Raw genomic sequence first — 13,734 nt, forward strand, 5'->3', positions numbered from 1 at the left:
AGAAGTACAATACAGAAAATATATTATAGAAAACTTTAGCATATCCCCTCCCTCTCCACAATATTTCCCTCCTCAGAGGTAATCATTTTTAAAAAAATTGTTTATGTATAAATTTCTCTAGCTCCATATACACACACATTCATATATAAGATATGTTAGGGTGTTTTAGATGAGTATTTTGTGATTTTTTTCTTTGCACGGTTTTAATCATACCATACACAATATTATTGGCCCGTAACTTGCATTTTTCACTTAGAGAGATTGTTCCATATTAGCACAACTAGATCTACCTAATTTTTTGCAAACGTTTCATAGTATTCCATAGTACAGCTAGCAGCATGTAATAAAGGTTACCATTCCACTATTAATGGCCCTTCAGATTCTTTGCCATTTGCAAACAATGCTCCAGGACCATCTTTCTACTGCCTAATTTTGCATACTGTTTACACACCACATGCTTACAATGCACTATGTCACTATTCTAAATGGGTTTTTTTCCTTCCATTTTTATTGAGATATAATTGAAACACAGCACTGTGTAAGTTTGAGGTGTACAGCATAATACATCATGAAATGATTAACACAATTAGTTTAGTGAACATCTATTATCTCATATAGATATAAAAACAAATTTTTCCCCCTTGTGATGAGAACTCAGGATTTACTCTCTTAACAATTTCAGATATAACATACAGCAGTAGTGTTATATTAATCATTTGGACATCATCCTTAGTATTTATTTATCTTATAACTGGAAGTTTGTACCTTTTAACCACCTTCATCCAATCCCCCCTGCCCCCACCCCCATAACCACAAATCTGATCTCTTTTTCTATGAGTTTTTTTGTTTTCGTTGTTTTTTGAAGTATAATTGACCTACAACACTACTATGTTAGTTCCTGATGAACAACATAGTGATTCAATATTTCCATATATTACAAATTGATCAGCACAAGTCTAGTTACCATTTTTCTCCATACAAAGATATTACCTTATTATTGACTGTATTTCCCAAATTTCATTCCCCTGACTCAACTTATTTTGTAACTGGAAGTTTGTACCTCTTAATTTCCCTCACCTATTTCACTCATCCCCCCGCCCACTCCCCTCTGGCAATCACCTGTTTGTTCTCTTTATCTATGACTCTGTTTCTGTTTGATTATGTTTGTTGTTTTCTGGACTCCATATATAAGTGAAATCATATGGTATTTGTCTTTCTCTGACTTATTTCACTTAGCATAATACCTTCTAGGTCCATCCATGTTGTTGCAAATAGCAAGATTTCATTCTTTTTTATGGTTGAGTAATATCCCATTGTGTGTGTGTGTGTGTGTGTATATATATACATATATATATATATATATATATATATGTATAATCTTCTCTATCCATTCATTTATCAATGGGCACTTAGGTTGCTTCCATACCTTGGCTATTGTGAATAATGCTGCAATGAACACAGGAGTGCAGATACCTTTTTGAATTAGTGGGTTTTTTTTGTTTTTTTCTTTTGGAAAAATACCCAGAAGTGGAATTGCTGCCACTGGAATATCTACTCCCTTGTTTCTATGAGTTTGACTTTTTTTTTCAGATTCCACATATAAGTGATACCATGCAATATTTATCTTTGTCTGGCTTATTTCACTTAGCATAATGCCTTCAAGTTCCATCCAAGTTGTTGAAAATAGCAGGATTTCCTTCTTTTCTCATGGCTGAACAATATACCATTGTGTATATACACACCACTTCCTCTTTGTCCATTCCTCCATCGATGGGCACTTAGGTTGCTTCCATATCTTGGCTATTGTGAAAAATGCTGCAGTGAATTCAGGAGTGCAGACATCTCTGTGATATCCTGTTGTCATTTCTTTTGTTTTTATACCTAAGAGTGGAATTGCTGGATCATATGGTAGTTCTGTTTTTAATTTTTTAAGGAATCCGCCACACTGATTTCCATAGTGGTTGTACGAATATACATTCCCACCAACAATGCACAAATCTTCCCTTTTCTCTATATCCTCACCAATGTTTGTTATCTCCTGTCTTTTTTGGTGATAGACATTCTAATGGGTGTGAAGTGATATCTTATTGTGGTTTAATTTGCATTTCCCAGATGATTAGTCATGTTGAGCACCTTTTTATGTACCTGCTGGCTAAAGCTATAAAATTCTTATGAGAAACAAAGGGTTTTAAAGCTTCATGACATTGGATTTGGCAATGATTTCTTAGATATGTCACCAAAAGCACAGGCAACAAGATAAAAAAATAGACTTAATTACAATTAAAAACTTTTGTGTATCAAAGGACACTATTAACAGAATGAAAAGGCAACCTATGGAGGGGAGAAAACGTCTGAAGATCATATATTTGACAAGGAATTTTATCCAGAATATGCAAAGAATTCCTTCAACTCAGCTAACCAAAAGACCCTAACAACCTGACCAAAAAATGACCAAAGAACTTGTGCAAACATTTCTACAAAGAAGACATACAAATGGCCAATAAACACCTGAAAATATGCTCAACATAACTAATCATTAGGGAAATGAAAATCAAAACCATAATGACATACCACTTCACACCCATTAAAACAAGTGTTGGCAAGGATGTGGAGAAATTGAAACACTGTGCATTGCTGGTAGGAATGTGAAATGTGCAGCCACTATGGGAAACGGAATGTCAGTTCTTCAAAAAATTAAACATAGAATTTGTACATGTTTTTGCAATTCCATTTCTGGGTATATACCTAGTAAAGGTGAAAGCAGGGACTCGTACAGATATTTATTCACATACCTATGTCCACAGCAGCATTATTCACAATAACCAAAATGTGGAAGAAACTCAACTGTCCATGGAGAGATAAATGGATAAACAAAATGTGGTATATACATAAAGTGGAATATTATTCAGCCTTTAAAAGGATGGAAATTCTTTTTTTTTTTAATTTTAAAAGACTTATTTTTTGGCTGCATTGGGTCTTTGTTGCTGTGTGGGCTTTCTCTAGTTGTGGAGAGCAGGGGCTACTCTTCGTGCAGTGCATGGGCTTCTCATCGCAGTGGCTTCTCTTATTGCAAAGCACAGGCTCTAGGCGTGCAGGCTCAGTAGTTGTGGTGCATGGGCTTAGTTGCTCCGTGGCATGAGGGATCTTCCCGGACCAGGGCTCGAACCCGTATTCCCTGCGTTGGCAGGTGGATTCTTAACCACTGCACCACCAAGGAAGTCCCAGAATGGAACCTTGAAGACATCATGCTAAGTGAAACAATCCAGTCACAAAGAGAAACACTTATGATTCTTATATGATGTACCTGGAGTAGTCAAATTTATGAGACAGAAAGTAGAACGGTAGTAGCCGGCAGAAAGAAGGGAATGGAGAGTCAGTGTTTAATGGGTGCAGAGTTTCTATTGGGTAGGATGAAAATGTTCTGGAGATGAATGGTGGTGATGATTGCACAACAATGTGAATGTATTTAATGTCATAGAACTGTACACTTAAAGATGGTTAAAATGGTAAATTTTATGTTATGTATATTTTACAATTAAAAAACCCCAATAAATGTTTTGAGTTTAAAAACAAGGTAGAACAAAAATACCAGGTGACGACACCAACAGCATGGCCATGGGCAGAAGACAAACAATTTATGTGTTGTAATATCTTTTTAATCTTTAGAAGGAGGTTACAGATGTTGATTAACTTTGGACTTTGTAAAGTATATACATTAAAATGTTAAGCATAACCAATAAATAATAAAGATAAAATGTATGATTTCCAAACCTGTCAAGGAAAAGTTCTAAGTAGACCATACTATTATGATAGACTATACTATTTACAGTTATTATTTACATCCTAGTAAAACCCATGGGAAAAATATTTACAAATTTTTAGAAAGAAGAGAAGGATAAAATTTAGAGTGGAGCTTTAAACTGTACCCAAAACATTATTCCTTCAAAAATGTTCACAGGGCTTCCCTGGTGGCGCAGTGGTTGAGAGTCCGCCTGCCGATGCAGGGGACACGGGTTCGTGCCCCTATCCCGGAAGATCCCACGTGCCGCGGAGCGGCTGGGCCCGCGAGCCATGGCCGCGGAGCCTGTGTGTCCGGAGCCTGTGCTCCGCAACGGGAGAGGCCACAGCAGTGAGAGGCCCGCGTACAGCAAAAAAAAAAAAAAAAAATGTTCACATATTAAGATATATATTGAGGGGACACAATATTATTCTTTATATTATTCTCTATGCTTTATGTTTGAAATAAAAATTTTAAACATTAGGAGTACAAAACCTATAAAAAGTTGAATTAAAAATATTTTATGTTTATTCATTATCAGGAGGAATGCTAATCTTCAAACTTGGAAGAAATAGAATCATCACAAAGGGTGGGAAATACATAGATATAACTCTCAAATATCCTCAAATTCTAATTAAATTCAAAAGATTAAAATTGGCTTGGATAAAACTATCTTCAGCAAATTCAATGCTAGTATTGATATACTTTTATAAGAAAATATATAAACAGAAGAGGAAACTTACTGACAATTCAAAAGGTAAAGAAAATGAACAAAATACATACAAAATACATCCAATCAAAATAACATTTTAAAATTAACATTAAAGCAAAGTTCCCTTTTATAATTTATTAGTTTAGCAAGTGACTGAAAATGCCCAAGCCAGTCAGATGTGGTATGTCCAGTCACATGTACATATGGTATGTCACATGTCCAGTGCAGTAAATTAGTTCACGTGTCTGGTGTACATTGTCATGTGCATGCATCCTCTACAAGTGGTTGTGCTTTGTGTACTTACTTTGTGTAGCTTACTAATGAAGACCTGATGGAAATGGAGGCCCAGAGAATGGACAAAGAGAGACTAGAGGAAGAAGAAGTAACTGAAGAACAGAAGAGGTTCATGACACAGGAAATGGCAAGGGGATTTTCTTCATTTGAGGAGGCACTGTTAGTTTCTGAGGCACAGGACCTGAACGTGGTACGGTACACGAAGGTGGCAGCAGCCGTTCAGAATGCAATCCAGTGCTACCATGTCATCTACGACAAGAAAAAAAGAGCTGCTACCCAGACATCACTGGATCGTTTTTTCAAGAGGGTAGATAGAAGTGAATCCAGCAAGGAACCAGAACCTGTGCCATCAACTACAGGTGTTAGTGAAATTGCAGCTCGCCCTCCGTCTCCTGTTGCTGACAATCCTTCAGCTCTACCATCTCCCACCTCCTCTCCCTCCTCCAGTCAGTAACTCTTCTTGCCTGTTCACTAGATGCCAGCCCCTGTATGCCAGCTATTGTACTGTACTACTGTGCTTTTCAAGGTACTATACAGTAAGGTTAAAAATGTTTTATTTGGGGACTTCCCTGGTGGCGCAGTGGTTGAGAATCTGCCTGCTAATGCAGGGGACACGGGTTCGAGCTCTGGTCTGGGATGATCCCACATGCCACGGAGCAACTAAGCCCGTGAGCCACAACTACTGAGCCTGCGCGTCTGGAGCCTGTGCTCCGCAACAAGAGAGGCCGCGATAGTGAGAAGCCCGTGCACCGCGATGAAGAGTGGTCCCCGCTTGCCACAACTAGAGAAAGCCCTCGCACAGAAACGAAGACCAACACAGCAAAAATAAATTAATTAATTAATAAACTCCTACCCCCAACATCTTTTAAAAAAAAGCTTTATTTTTTGTGTTTGTTTTTTTTATGTATTATTTGTGTGAAAAGTATTATAAACCTATTACAGTACAGTACTATATAGCCGATTGTGTTAGTCGGGTACCTAGGCTAACTTTGTTGGACTTCGGAACAAATTGGACTTAAGAACGCACTCTGGGAACTGAACTCGTTCGTATGTAGGGGACTTACTGTACTTCTACACTGCTGATATTTGCTTAATTTGGCACAGACCTTCAGTATAGCAATTGCTATGTATCGTATAAATTAAAAAATCACATACTTTATCACATTTCTGGAATTTTTCCTAAGGAACTAATCCAGAAGGAAGAAAAGACATATCTAGGGTGACAGTCCTTGCAATATTTACAACATAAATTGGAAGGCCCTAATTGCCCGATATTTACTCAATACATTTTGCATTCGTTTTTAATGGCAATCATGAAGACTATAGCACCAGGGGAACAGCTAATGAGACATTACAAAGAAACACGGGGAAAACAATGGGAAAGCAAGAACTATATTGTAAGGGAACGCGAAATCAGAGCCGGGTCTAGGACGAGGTGAATGAAACACCCTCTAGGGAGCAAAATTTAGGCTGGATACCAAAAAACTCAATAATCAAGATAAAAAATATTTTAAAAAGGCAAAATTAGTGTGAAAACATCCATGATAAAAATTCAAAATTTTAAGTAAGAACAGAATCTGACCTTTCATTTGCATTATCTTGAGAGTGCCTCACTGGTCTCTCCCAAATTCAAGCTCAAAGATCCTGTCTTTGTTTAAAGAGATTCTGTTTCATCAATAATACTTTTGCATTGATTTTTAAATTAAAAAAAAATTGCATTAGACTATCATTTTCTCGAATTAAAGCTCCCTTAAATTTTGCACCTCTGGTGAGTACCTCTAATGACCCTAGTCCAAGCCCTGTGCAAACCCTTGGTAATAACTATGCGTTAGAGTGACAGTGTTTTTTATTTCTTGAACATATAAACTTTACGTGTATTTTAAAACCCAAACTCTAAGCGCGGTTGTCCGCGATCCTTAAGGCTCAGCGACCCAGACTCTCCGCGGCCGAGGGGGCGGTACTGACAGGGGCTGTTGGAGGTTTGGGCAACCGCCTTAGGGCCTCACCATGAAGCGCAAGTTAGCCCCTCGGGGGATGACGCTGCCTCGGAGCTCATTGTGGAGATTCACGTATTCATTGATAAACGTTACGTCCTCTTCGTGTGGCAAAAAATGCGCGTTCAAACCGGAACCCAGCAGTAGTAGCCAGAACTCACAAAGCCACACCTTCCAAACAACCGTCTGCGCCCGAGGAAGCCTTTGGGCGAACCACTCCCGGGCGAACCGCCTCGGGGTCTCCATGGTTCACTGGCCCTGGCCAGGCCAGTGCGCACGCGCCGGCCCGCCCCAGAGACCTGCCAATCAACGGGGAGGGGCAGCGCAGGCACGTCTGGCCCCGCCTCCCCGCTAACGGAGGGAAATGATGAAGGGAAACCAGAAGTGCGGCAAGGCTCGTGAAAGCTGTCTGCAGAACTAACCACAACAGAGGCTTGAGTTAAATGAGTGCAAGCTTTTCACTAAACTAATGTAGTTAAATATCCAGAGTCGATTTCTGACACCAGATGATGTGTCATCGTTTATTAATGTGTCAACTGCCCAGTAAATGCCAATTGCTGAATAAGTAACATATCTGAGGAACCTTCTAATTCTTCTGTGACACTGATGAAAATTCAACCAAAAAAAAAAAATCCTTACTTGTTAAGTTGGGAATTTAATGCAAGACCTTCCTTTTATTTTCCTCCTGGACAGAAGAATATCCTCTTTTAGGCCAACTTCCTGAGATTTTCTCAATGTTTTAATGATCATTTGTGGGAATCCGCAGGATAAATGGGAAGAGTGGAAAGCTCAGCAGGTAGGGGGTAGACTAGGGATCATCAAATTCTCATAAAGTTAAAATATTTTCATTTTTTACTTTCACCAGCATGTCTGGAATATCAATATTCATCTTCTCTGACAAATTGTCATGTTAACAGTAGGTAAGAACTCATTTTTTTTTTTTTTTTTGGTTTTCAGACAAAAATGGCTAGTGTCCTAGCAGATTTTGGCCTGGTTTCTTTAGCTTCAAGTATTTGGCTCAAGAAAACTTGCTTTGAAGAATGTAAGTTGTAGGCACAAAATAAAAACAAATATTCGTTTTGGGGTACATATTTGCATATCACACTTGTGCTGGATAGCATTAAGGAGATATTCAGAATCGTTGACATAGGAACAGAATTTTGCCACCAAGAAAGCATTGCAACTGCTTGACCAAAAAATATCTAAAAATAAATGTGCTTTTAAAGATTATCTATGGTGTACACAACTGAAAGCAGTAGACCTCACAAGATGGTTTCACTCATGCCTTAATTCTTTTAATAAATATGTATTATCAGGTAGTGTGTTAGGTGGATGAGAAAGGCCAGTGGACAAGACACAAACCCTGCTTCCAAGTAGCTTAGAGAACTAGCTAGTTTGCTAGTCTAGAGAACTAGCAAATCGGTGACTTTATACCATGGATAAATATAAAGCCAAAGTGCTATGGCATAATGTGTGGGGCAACTAACACCCTTTTTGAGGACCAGGTAAGCCTGTTTGGGGAGTGTGACATCAAGAAAGTGAAGCACACAAGTTAAAGAGTGCATTCTAAACAAAGGAAAAAGCATGTAGTATGCTAGGAGATCAAAAAAGGGTAAAAGTGTTTTAGTATGACCAGAGCGTATTGTGGCGGGTCAAGGTGGCAAGTGCTGAAAGATGGAATTCCTTTATGATGTTGGTACTGTTGTTAGGCTATGAAAACTGCTATATTAAAGCACAAGATAAATACAATAATGCAGACTTAGATTAGGAAGAAATTTTAGCCTTTTACTCGTCCCACTGTATTAGACATATCTGACACATCACTGACAGGTGATCACCATATCCTCTGCTTAAATAATTATGTTAGCAGGGAAGTCACCATCTCTTAGGCAGCCCATGCCATTGCTGGACAACTTACTCATTAATTTAATAAGTATTTCTTTAGGACCTCTATGTGTCAGACCCATGCTAGATGTTAGAGCTACAAATTCTCAGCAAATTAGATTCGCAGTCTATCCACATGAAGCTTTTAGTTAAAGGTGATATAAATCATCAAATAACTATAATACAGAGTAATAAGTGCTAGTTTAAAATTTAAAAAATTCTTGCTGTGTGTCTGGAGCTATTTTGTTTGTTTTCTATTGTGGTAAAATATACATAAAATTTACCATTTTAACCATTTTTAGTGGAAAATTCAGTGTCAGTTATATTCACTGTGTTGTTTCCAGAACTATCGGGTGAGATTTTAAATGTTTGGAAAATATCAACTCATTTAAATCATAAAAACCTTAAGAAACAGATATTATGTTTAAAATTTGTATTGAAGTATAGTTGATTTACAATGTTGTGTTTAATTTCTGCTGTTCAGCAAAGTGACTCAGTTATATTTATATATAAATATTCTTTTTCATGTTCTTTTCCATCATGGTTTACCACAGGATATTAAATATAGTTCTCTGTGCTATACAGTAGGACCTTGTTGTTTATCCATCCTATATATGTTTGCCTCTGCTAATCCCAAACTCCCAATCCTTTTCTCCCACACCTCTCCATCCCCTTGGCAACCACAAGTCTGCTCCCTATATCTGTGAGTCTGTTTTTGTTTCATAGTTATGTTCATTTGTGTCATATTTCAGATTCCACAAATAAGTAATATCATATGGTATTTGTCTTTCTCTTTCTAAAGTTTTTCTGCATGTTTTTGCTTTTTTCTATATAAAGGAAAGTGGAAGTTTTGGAGTTCAGATCCCAGGTCTGCCACTTTAAGATATTGGGGTACACTTTGCCCTCCAGATCTTGTATTTAGAATTTAGGAATCACAGCCAGAACCTTAGGTGATAATATGTGTGAAGAGACACAATACAGTAACTGAGACATTTGTATGTGCACAATATATATTGGCTGAATTTCAATGACATAATATATTCAAAATTAGTATTGTTTAAAAATTATTACTTTCTGCCTTTTACTTTGTACTTTATAAAATCTTTGGTTTGGTATGGACTTTTACAGTCTGCTAGTGCAGTCCACTGAAATTTCTCAGTGACTTCACTGACCGTTGACATCTAGCCTCAGATTTAAGAGAATAGAAAACCCACCAGTTCCTGCAGCAGTTCTTTTATATTTTCAGACTGCCATAATTGTTAGTACTTTCTTATAACTTTTATCTTTTTATCTCATTCTTATTTTCTGGAAGGCTTTGTTTCCATGTCTTTAAATATTTGAAGGTATCATGTATTAATTTCCTATCGCTGCTGTAACGGATTACCACAAACGGTACTTTAAAACAACACAAATTTATTCTTCTCCAGTTCTGGAGGTCAGAAGCCTAAAATCAGGGTGTTGACAGGGCTGCATTCCTTCTGGAGGCTTCAGGGAAGAATTCATTTCTTTGCCTTTTTCAGTTTTTAGGGGCTATCTTTAATCCTTGGCTTGTGGCCCCTTCGTCCATCTTCAAAGCCAGTAATGGCTCGTGTTATATCACTCTGAGACTCCTCTTCTGTAGTCACATATCCCTCTGCTTTCCTCTTATAAAAACACTTGTGGGGCTTCCCTGGTGGCGTAGTGGTTGAGAGTCCGCCTGCCGATGCAGGGGGCACGGGTTCGGGCCCCGGTCCGGGAGGATCCCACATGCCGCGGAGCAGCTGGGCCCGTGAGCCATGGCCGCTGAGCCTGCGCGTCCGGAGCCTGTGCTCCGCAACGGGAGAGGCCACAACAGTGACAGACCCGCGTACCGCAAAAAAAAAAAAAAAAAAAAAAAAGAAAAAAAGAAAGAAAATAAACCACTTGTGATTGCATTGAACCTACCTGGATAATCCTGGTTAATCTCCTCATTTCCAGATCTTTAACTTAATCACACTTGCAAAGTCCCTCTTACCATATCATGTAAATTAACTAATTACGTGTTCTGAGTATTAGGATATGAATATCTTTCGCAGGCCATCATTCAGCTACCATATACCTAAACATCTCTTTCTTAAAGTAAACTTTTATAGAAATAAAACATTGATTCACAAAGTATACACATTTTAAATGCACATCATAGGAATTTTCACAAACTGAACAATACTCATGTATCCTTCCTAGACCAAGGAATAGGACGTTACCCCAGAAACCCTCCACGTGCGGCCCCTCAGCTACTGCCTACTTCCTCTGCCATGCCAGGTTGACCTCTCTACCTTGATATTGTAAATATAACTATCTGGTTATATACTTACATGAAATCGCAAAATTTGGATGCTGTGTCTGGCTTCTTTTGCTCAGCATTATGTTTGTGAATTTTACCCATGTTATTTGTAGCTGTCCTTTATTCTCATTACTGCACAGTATTTTATTGTATAAATATAGCACAGTTTATTTACTCACAGCTGTTGGTGGAAATCTGGCAATTTATGAATAGTGCTGCCATGAACTTTTGTGCATTTTTTGGGCGAACATATGTACCCATTTCTGCTTAGTACACACTTACAAGTGGAATCGCTGGCCCATTTAGTATGCATATGTTCAGCTGTAAAAAATACTGCCAAATAGTCTTCCAAAGTGGTTGCTGCAATTATAACTCCCACCAGTAGCAGCAGGAAGGTGCTAGTGGCGCCATAGCTTTGCCAGGGCTGGGAATTGTCTATATGTTTCATTTTAGTTCTTCTTATGGGTATATATTGGTGATTTTCACTTGCATTTCACTGGAGACTAATGATGTTGAGCACTTTTCATATGTATATTGGTCATCTGGATATCCTCTTATAGGAAATGTCCATCCAAGTCTATTGGATTATCTTTTTCATATTGGTTTGTGGAACTTATTTCTATATTCTAGTTATGTGTCCTTTTTAAGCTATATTTATTGGATGTATCTTTTCCTACCCTGTGGTCACCTTTTCATTCTCTTGACCATGTCTTTTGATGAACAAGAGTTGCTAAATTTATTATAGACCAGTTTACCAATCTTTCCATTTATTGTTAGTGTCCTTTGTGTTTTCTTTACAAAATCTCTCCCTACCACCAACTCATCCCTCTGCCTCGTAATGCCACTTAGGTCATATGCGAAGTTGTTATAAATGTATGGTTGGTTTCTAGGCTTATTTTTTCAGTCTCATCTACCTGTTATGCATTCCTGCACCAATATTATCCTGTCTTAATGAGTATTATTATATATTAAATACCTAAAGCTTGTTTAGCTTTAATATTGTCTTGGCATACTCGGCTCATTCCTCTTCAATATAAATTTTAGATTTAGCTAGTCTAGTTCTATGAAAAGTCCTATGGGGGTATTGCTTACAATTATTGCAGTGATAGGCTTCACTCCCCTTATTCATTATTCCCAGAGGAGGAGGAGAAAATTCTGCTTCATAGAGTGGGAAGCAGGAATTGGCATGTGTAGTGCAGCCCTTCCTCTCTTTTTCTTAGGAGCCAGCTGTCTGCAGAAGTGCACATTCTCACCTATGCACTAAGTTTTACAGGGTCCCTCCCCAGCTGGAATGAGTGGGTTAGTCTGCTTAATTCTAGTGTTAAGGACTTAGGTTATTGTTGCTACATTTCTAAGCCATGGTTTCCAAGTGCTTTATCAATAATAAAATTCATATGTAAGTCTTCATCTGCCTGATTCTTATTTCTCTGTTGGTTACGAACTTGGAGAAGTATTGGTGCTACTTATTGGATACATAAAACCCCAACATGGAACTTTCCATTTTATAATATAAATGCCGATTTAATTCTTTTATGTTTTCAAAAAGACTCTAGACTCCTTGAAGCTATTATGTCAACCTATCACTGTTAAACTGAGTCCTGTTTACCTTCGAGAAGCAATATAATGTAATGGTTATGAGCAATTTTCTTTGACTCTGCCATGTGCTAACTGTATAACTCTGTAAACTTTATTTTTAGAATGCGGATAATAGTACTTAATTCCTAGAGTTATTGCAAGCATTAAGTGAACCAATACACATTACAATGATTTTAACACAGACTAGTGTGTAAGAAGTTCTTAATAAATAGTAGCTATTGCTATTACTTTCATTTTCTCAGCATTTAGAATTGTTTCAGGCACATAGTGGGCATTCAATAAACACATTAATACTAACGGATTACACTGAATTAAGATGACCAAGCTTTCATGGCTCCACTCTGTGTTCACAAACTCTCATGTGGTTTACAGATTCTTATTTGCTATATCCTGCTTACCTTTCATAGAGACCTAGATTTAATAAAGGTATAACTTTTCAAGATCTCAATGAGCTACAGACTTACTGTTTACATTATTGCAATTTCATTATACCGACAGTTTTATGGGAATATCATAAAATTACTTAGGAAGGGAAGTAAAGAAACATCACTGAATCTTCAGATTTCTTAATATAAAGGAGATTATTGGTCGTAGGGTGTCAAAGTGTGTGTCATTGGGTTTTGCTTTATATTATGAAACAGAATTTTAGGCCTGGCAGTCCTTGTGAGATAGTTCAATGCTATCTAAAGGCCATAGAGATTAAATAACTGATCTGAGTTTCACAGCTAGAACTATAGCCAAGACTGGAACCTCATCCAGCACTCTTTTTCTCGACTCTATTTTGGCAAAGAATGTTTTCAGCTACTCATAACTGAAAACCTGACTGACAGTGGCTTAAACAAGTCACGATTTATTTTCCTTATACAACCAGCTGCTTGGAGGTAGGCTAGTTGGTTTTAGTTCAGTGGCTCAGTGAGGTGCAGTTCTGGGCTGGCTTCCCTGAGATCGTATTGGCCTCTCCGACATGGCTGCCTGGTGGCTGCAATGGCTCCTAGCATCATCTCCCTGCCATGCTCACAGGCAGGAACTCTTCCCGTGCCACTCTCTTATGAGGACAAAAGAAAGTCTTTCCTGGAAGTTTACTGGAAGAACTGGGTCCCTTAGTCACTTCTAATTGCAAGAGGCTAAGAAAGCAAATTCTGTGGTGGGAGAGAGGCAAAGAAGAGGGTTAGAA

General features: G+C 38.0%; 1 protein-coding gene across 1 annotated transcript in view; it reads right to left on the bottom strand.

Moving 5' to 3' along the window:
• GLIPR1L2 (GLIPR1 like 2) overlaps nt 1-7,024 on the bottom strand; it is a 32,692-nt gene extending 25,668 nt beyond the window's left edge. The window contains exon 1 of the mRNA XM_060113608.1: nt 6,791-7,024. Coding sequence (XP_059969591.1) covers nt 6,791-7,024 — 234 coding nt within the window. The remainder of the gene's footprint in view (nt 1-6,790) is intronic.
• Between the last annotated feature and the right edge of the window lie 6,710 nt (nt 7,025-13,734).

This window comes from Mesoplodon densirostris, chromosome 11, assembly GCF_025265405.1.
Source record: "Mesoplodon densirostris isolate mMesDen1 chromosome 11, mMesDen1 primary haplotype, whole genome shotgun sequence".
NCBI classification, from domain to species: domain Eukaryota; kingdom Metazoa; phylum Chordata; class Mammalia; order Artiodactyla; family Ziphiidae; genus Mesoplodon; species Mesoplodon densirostris.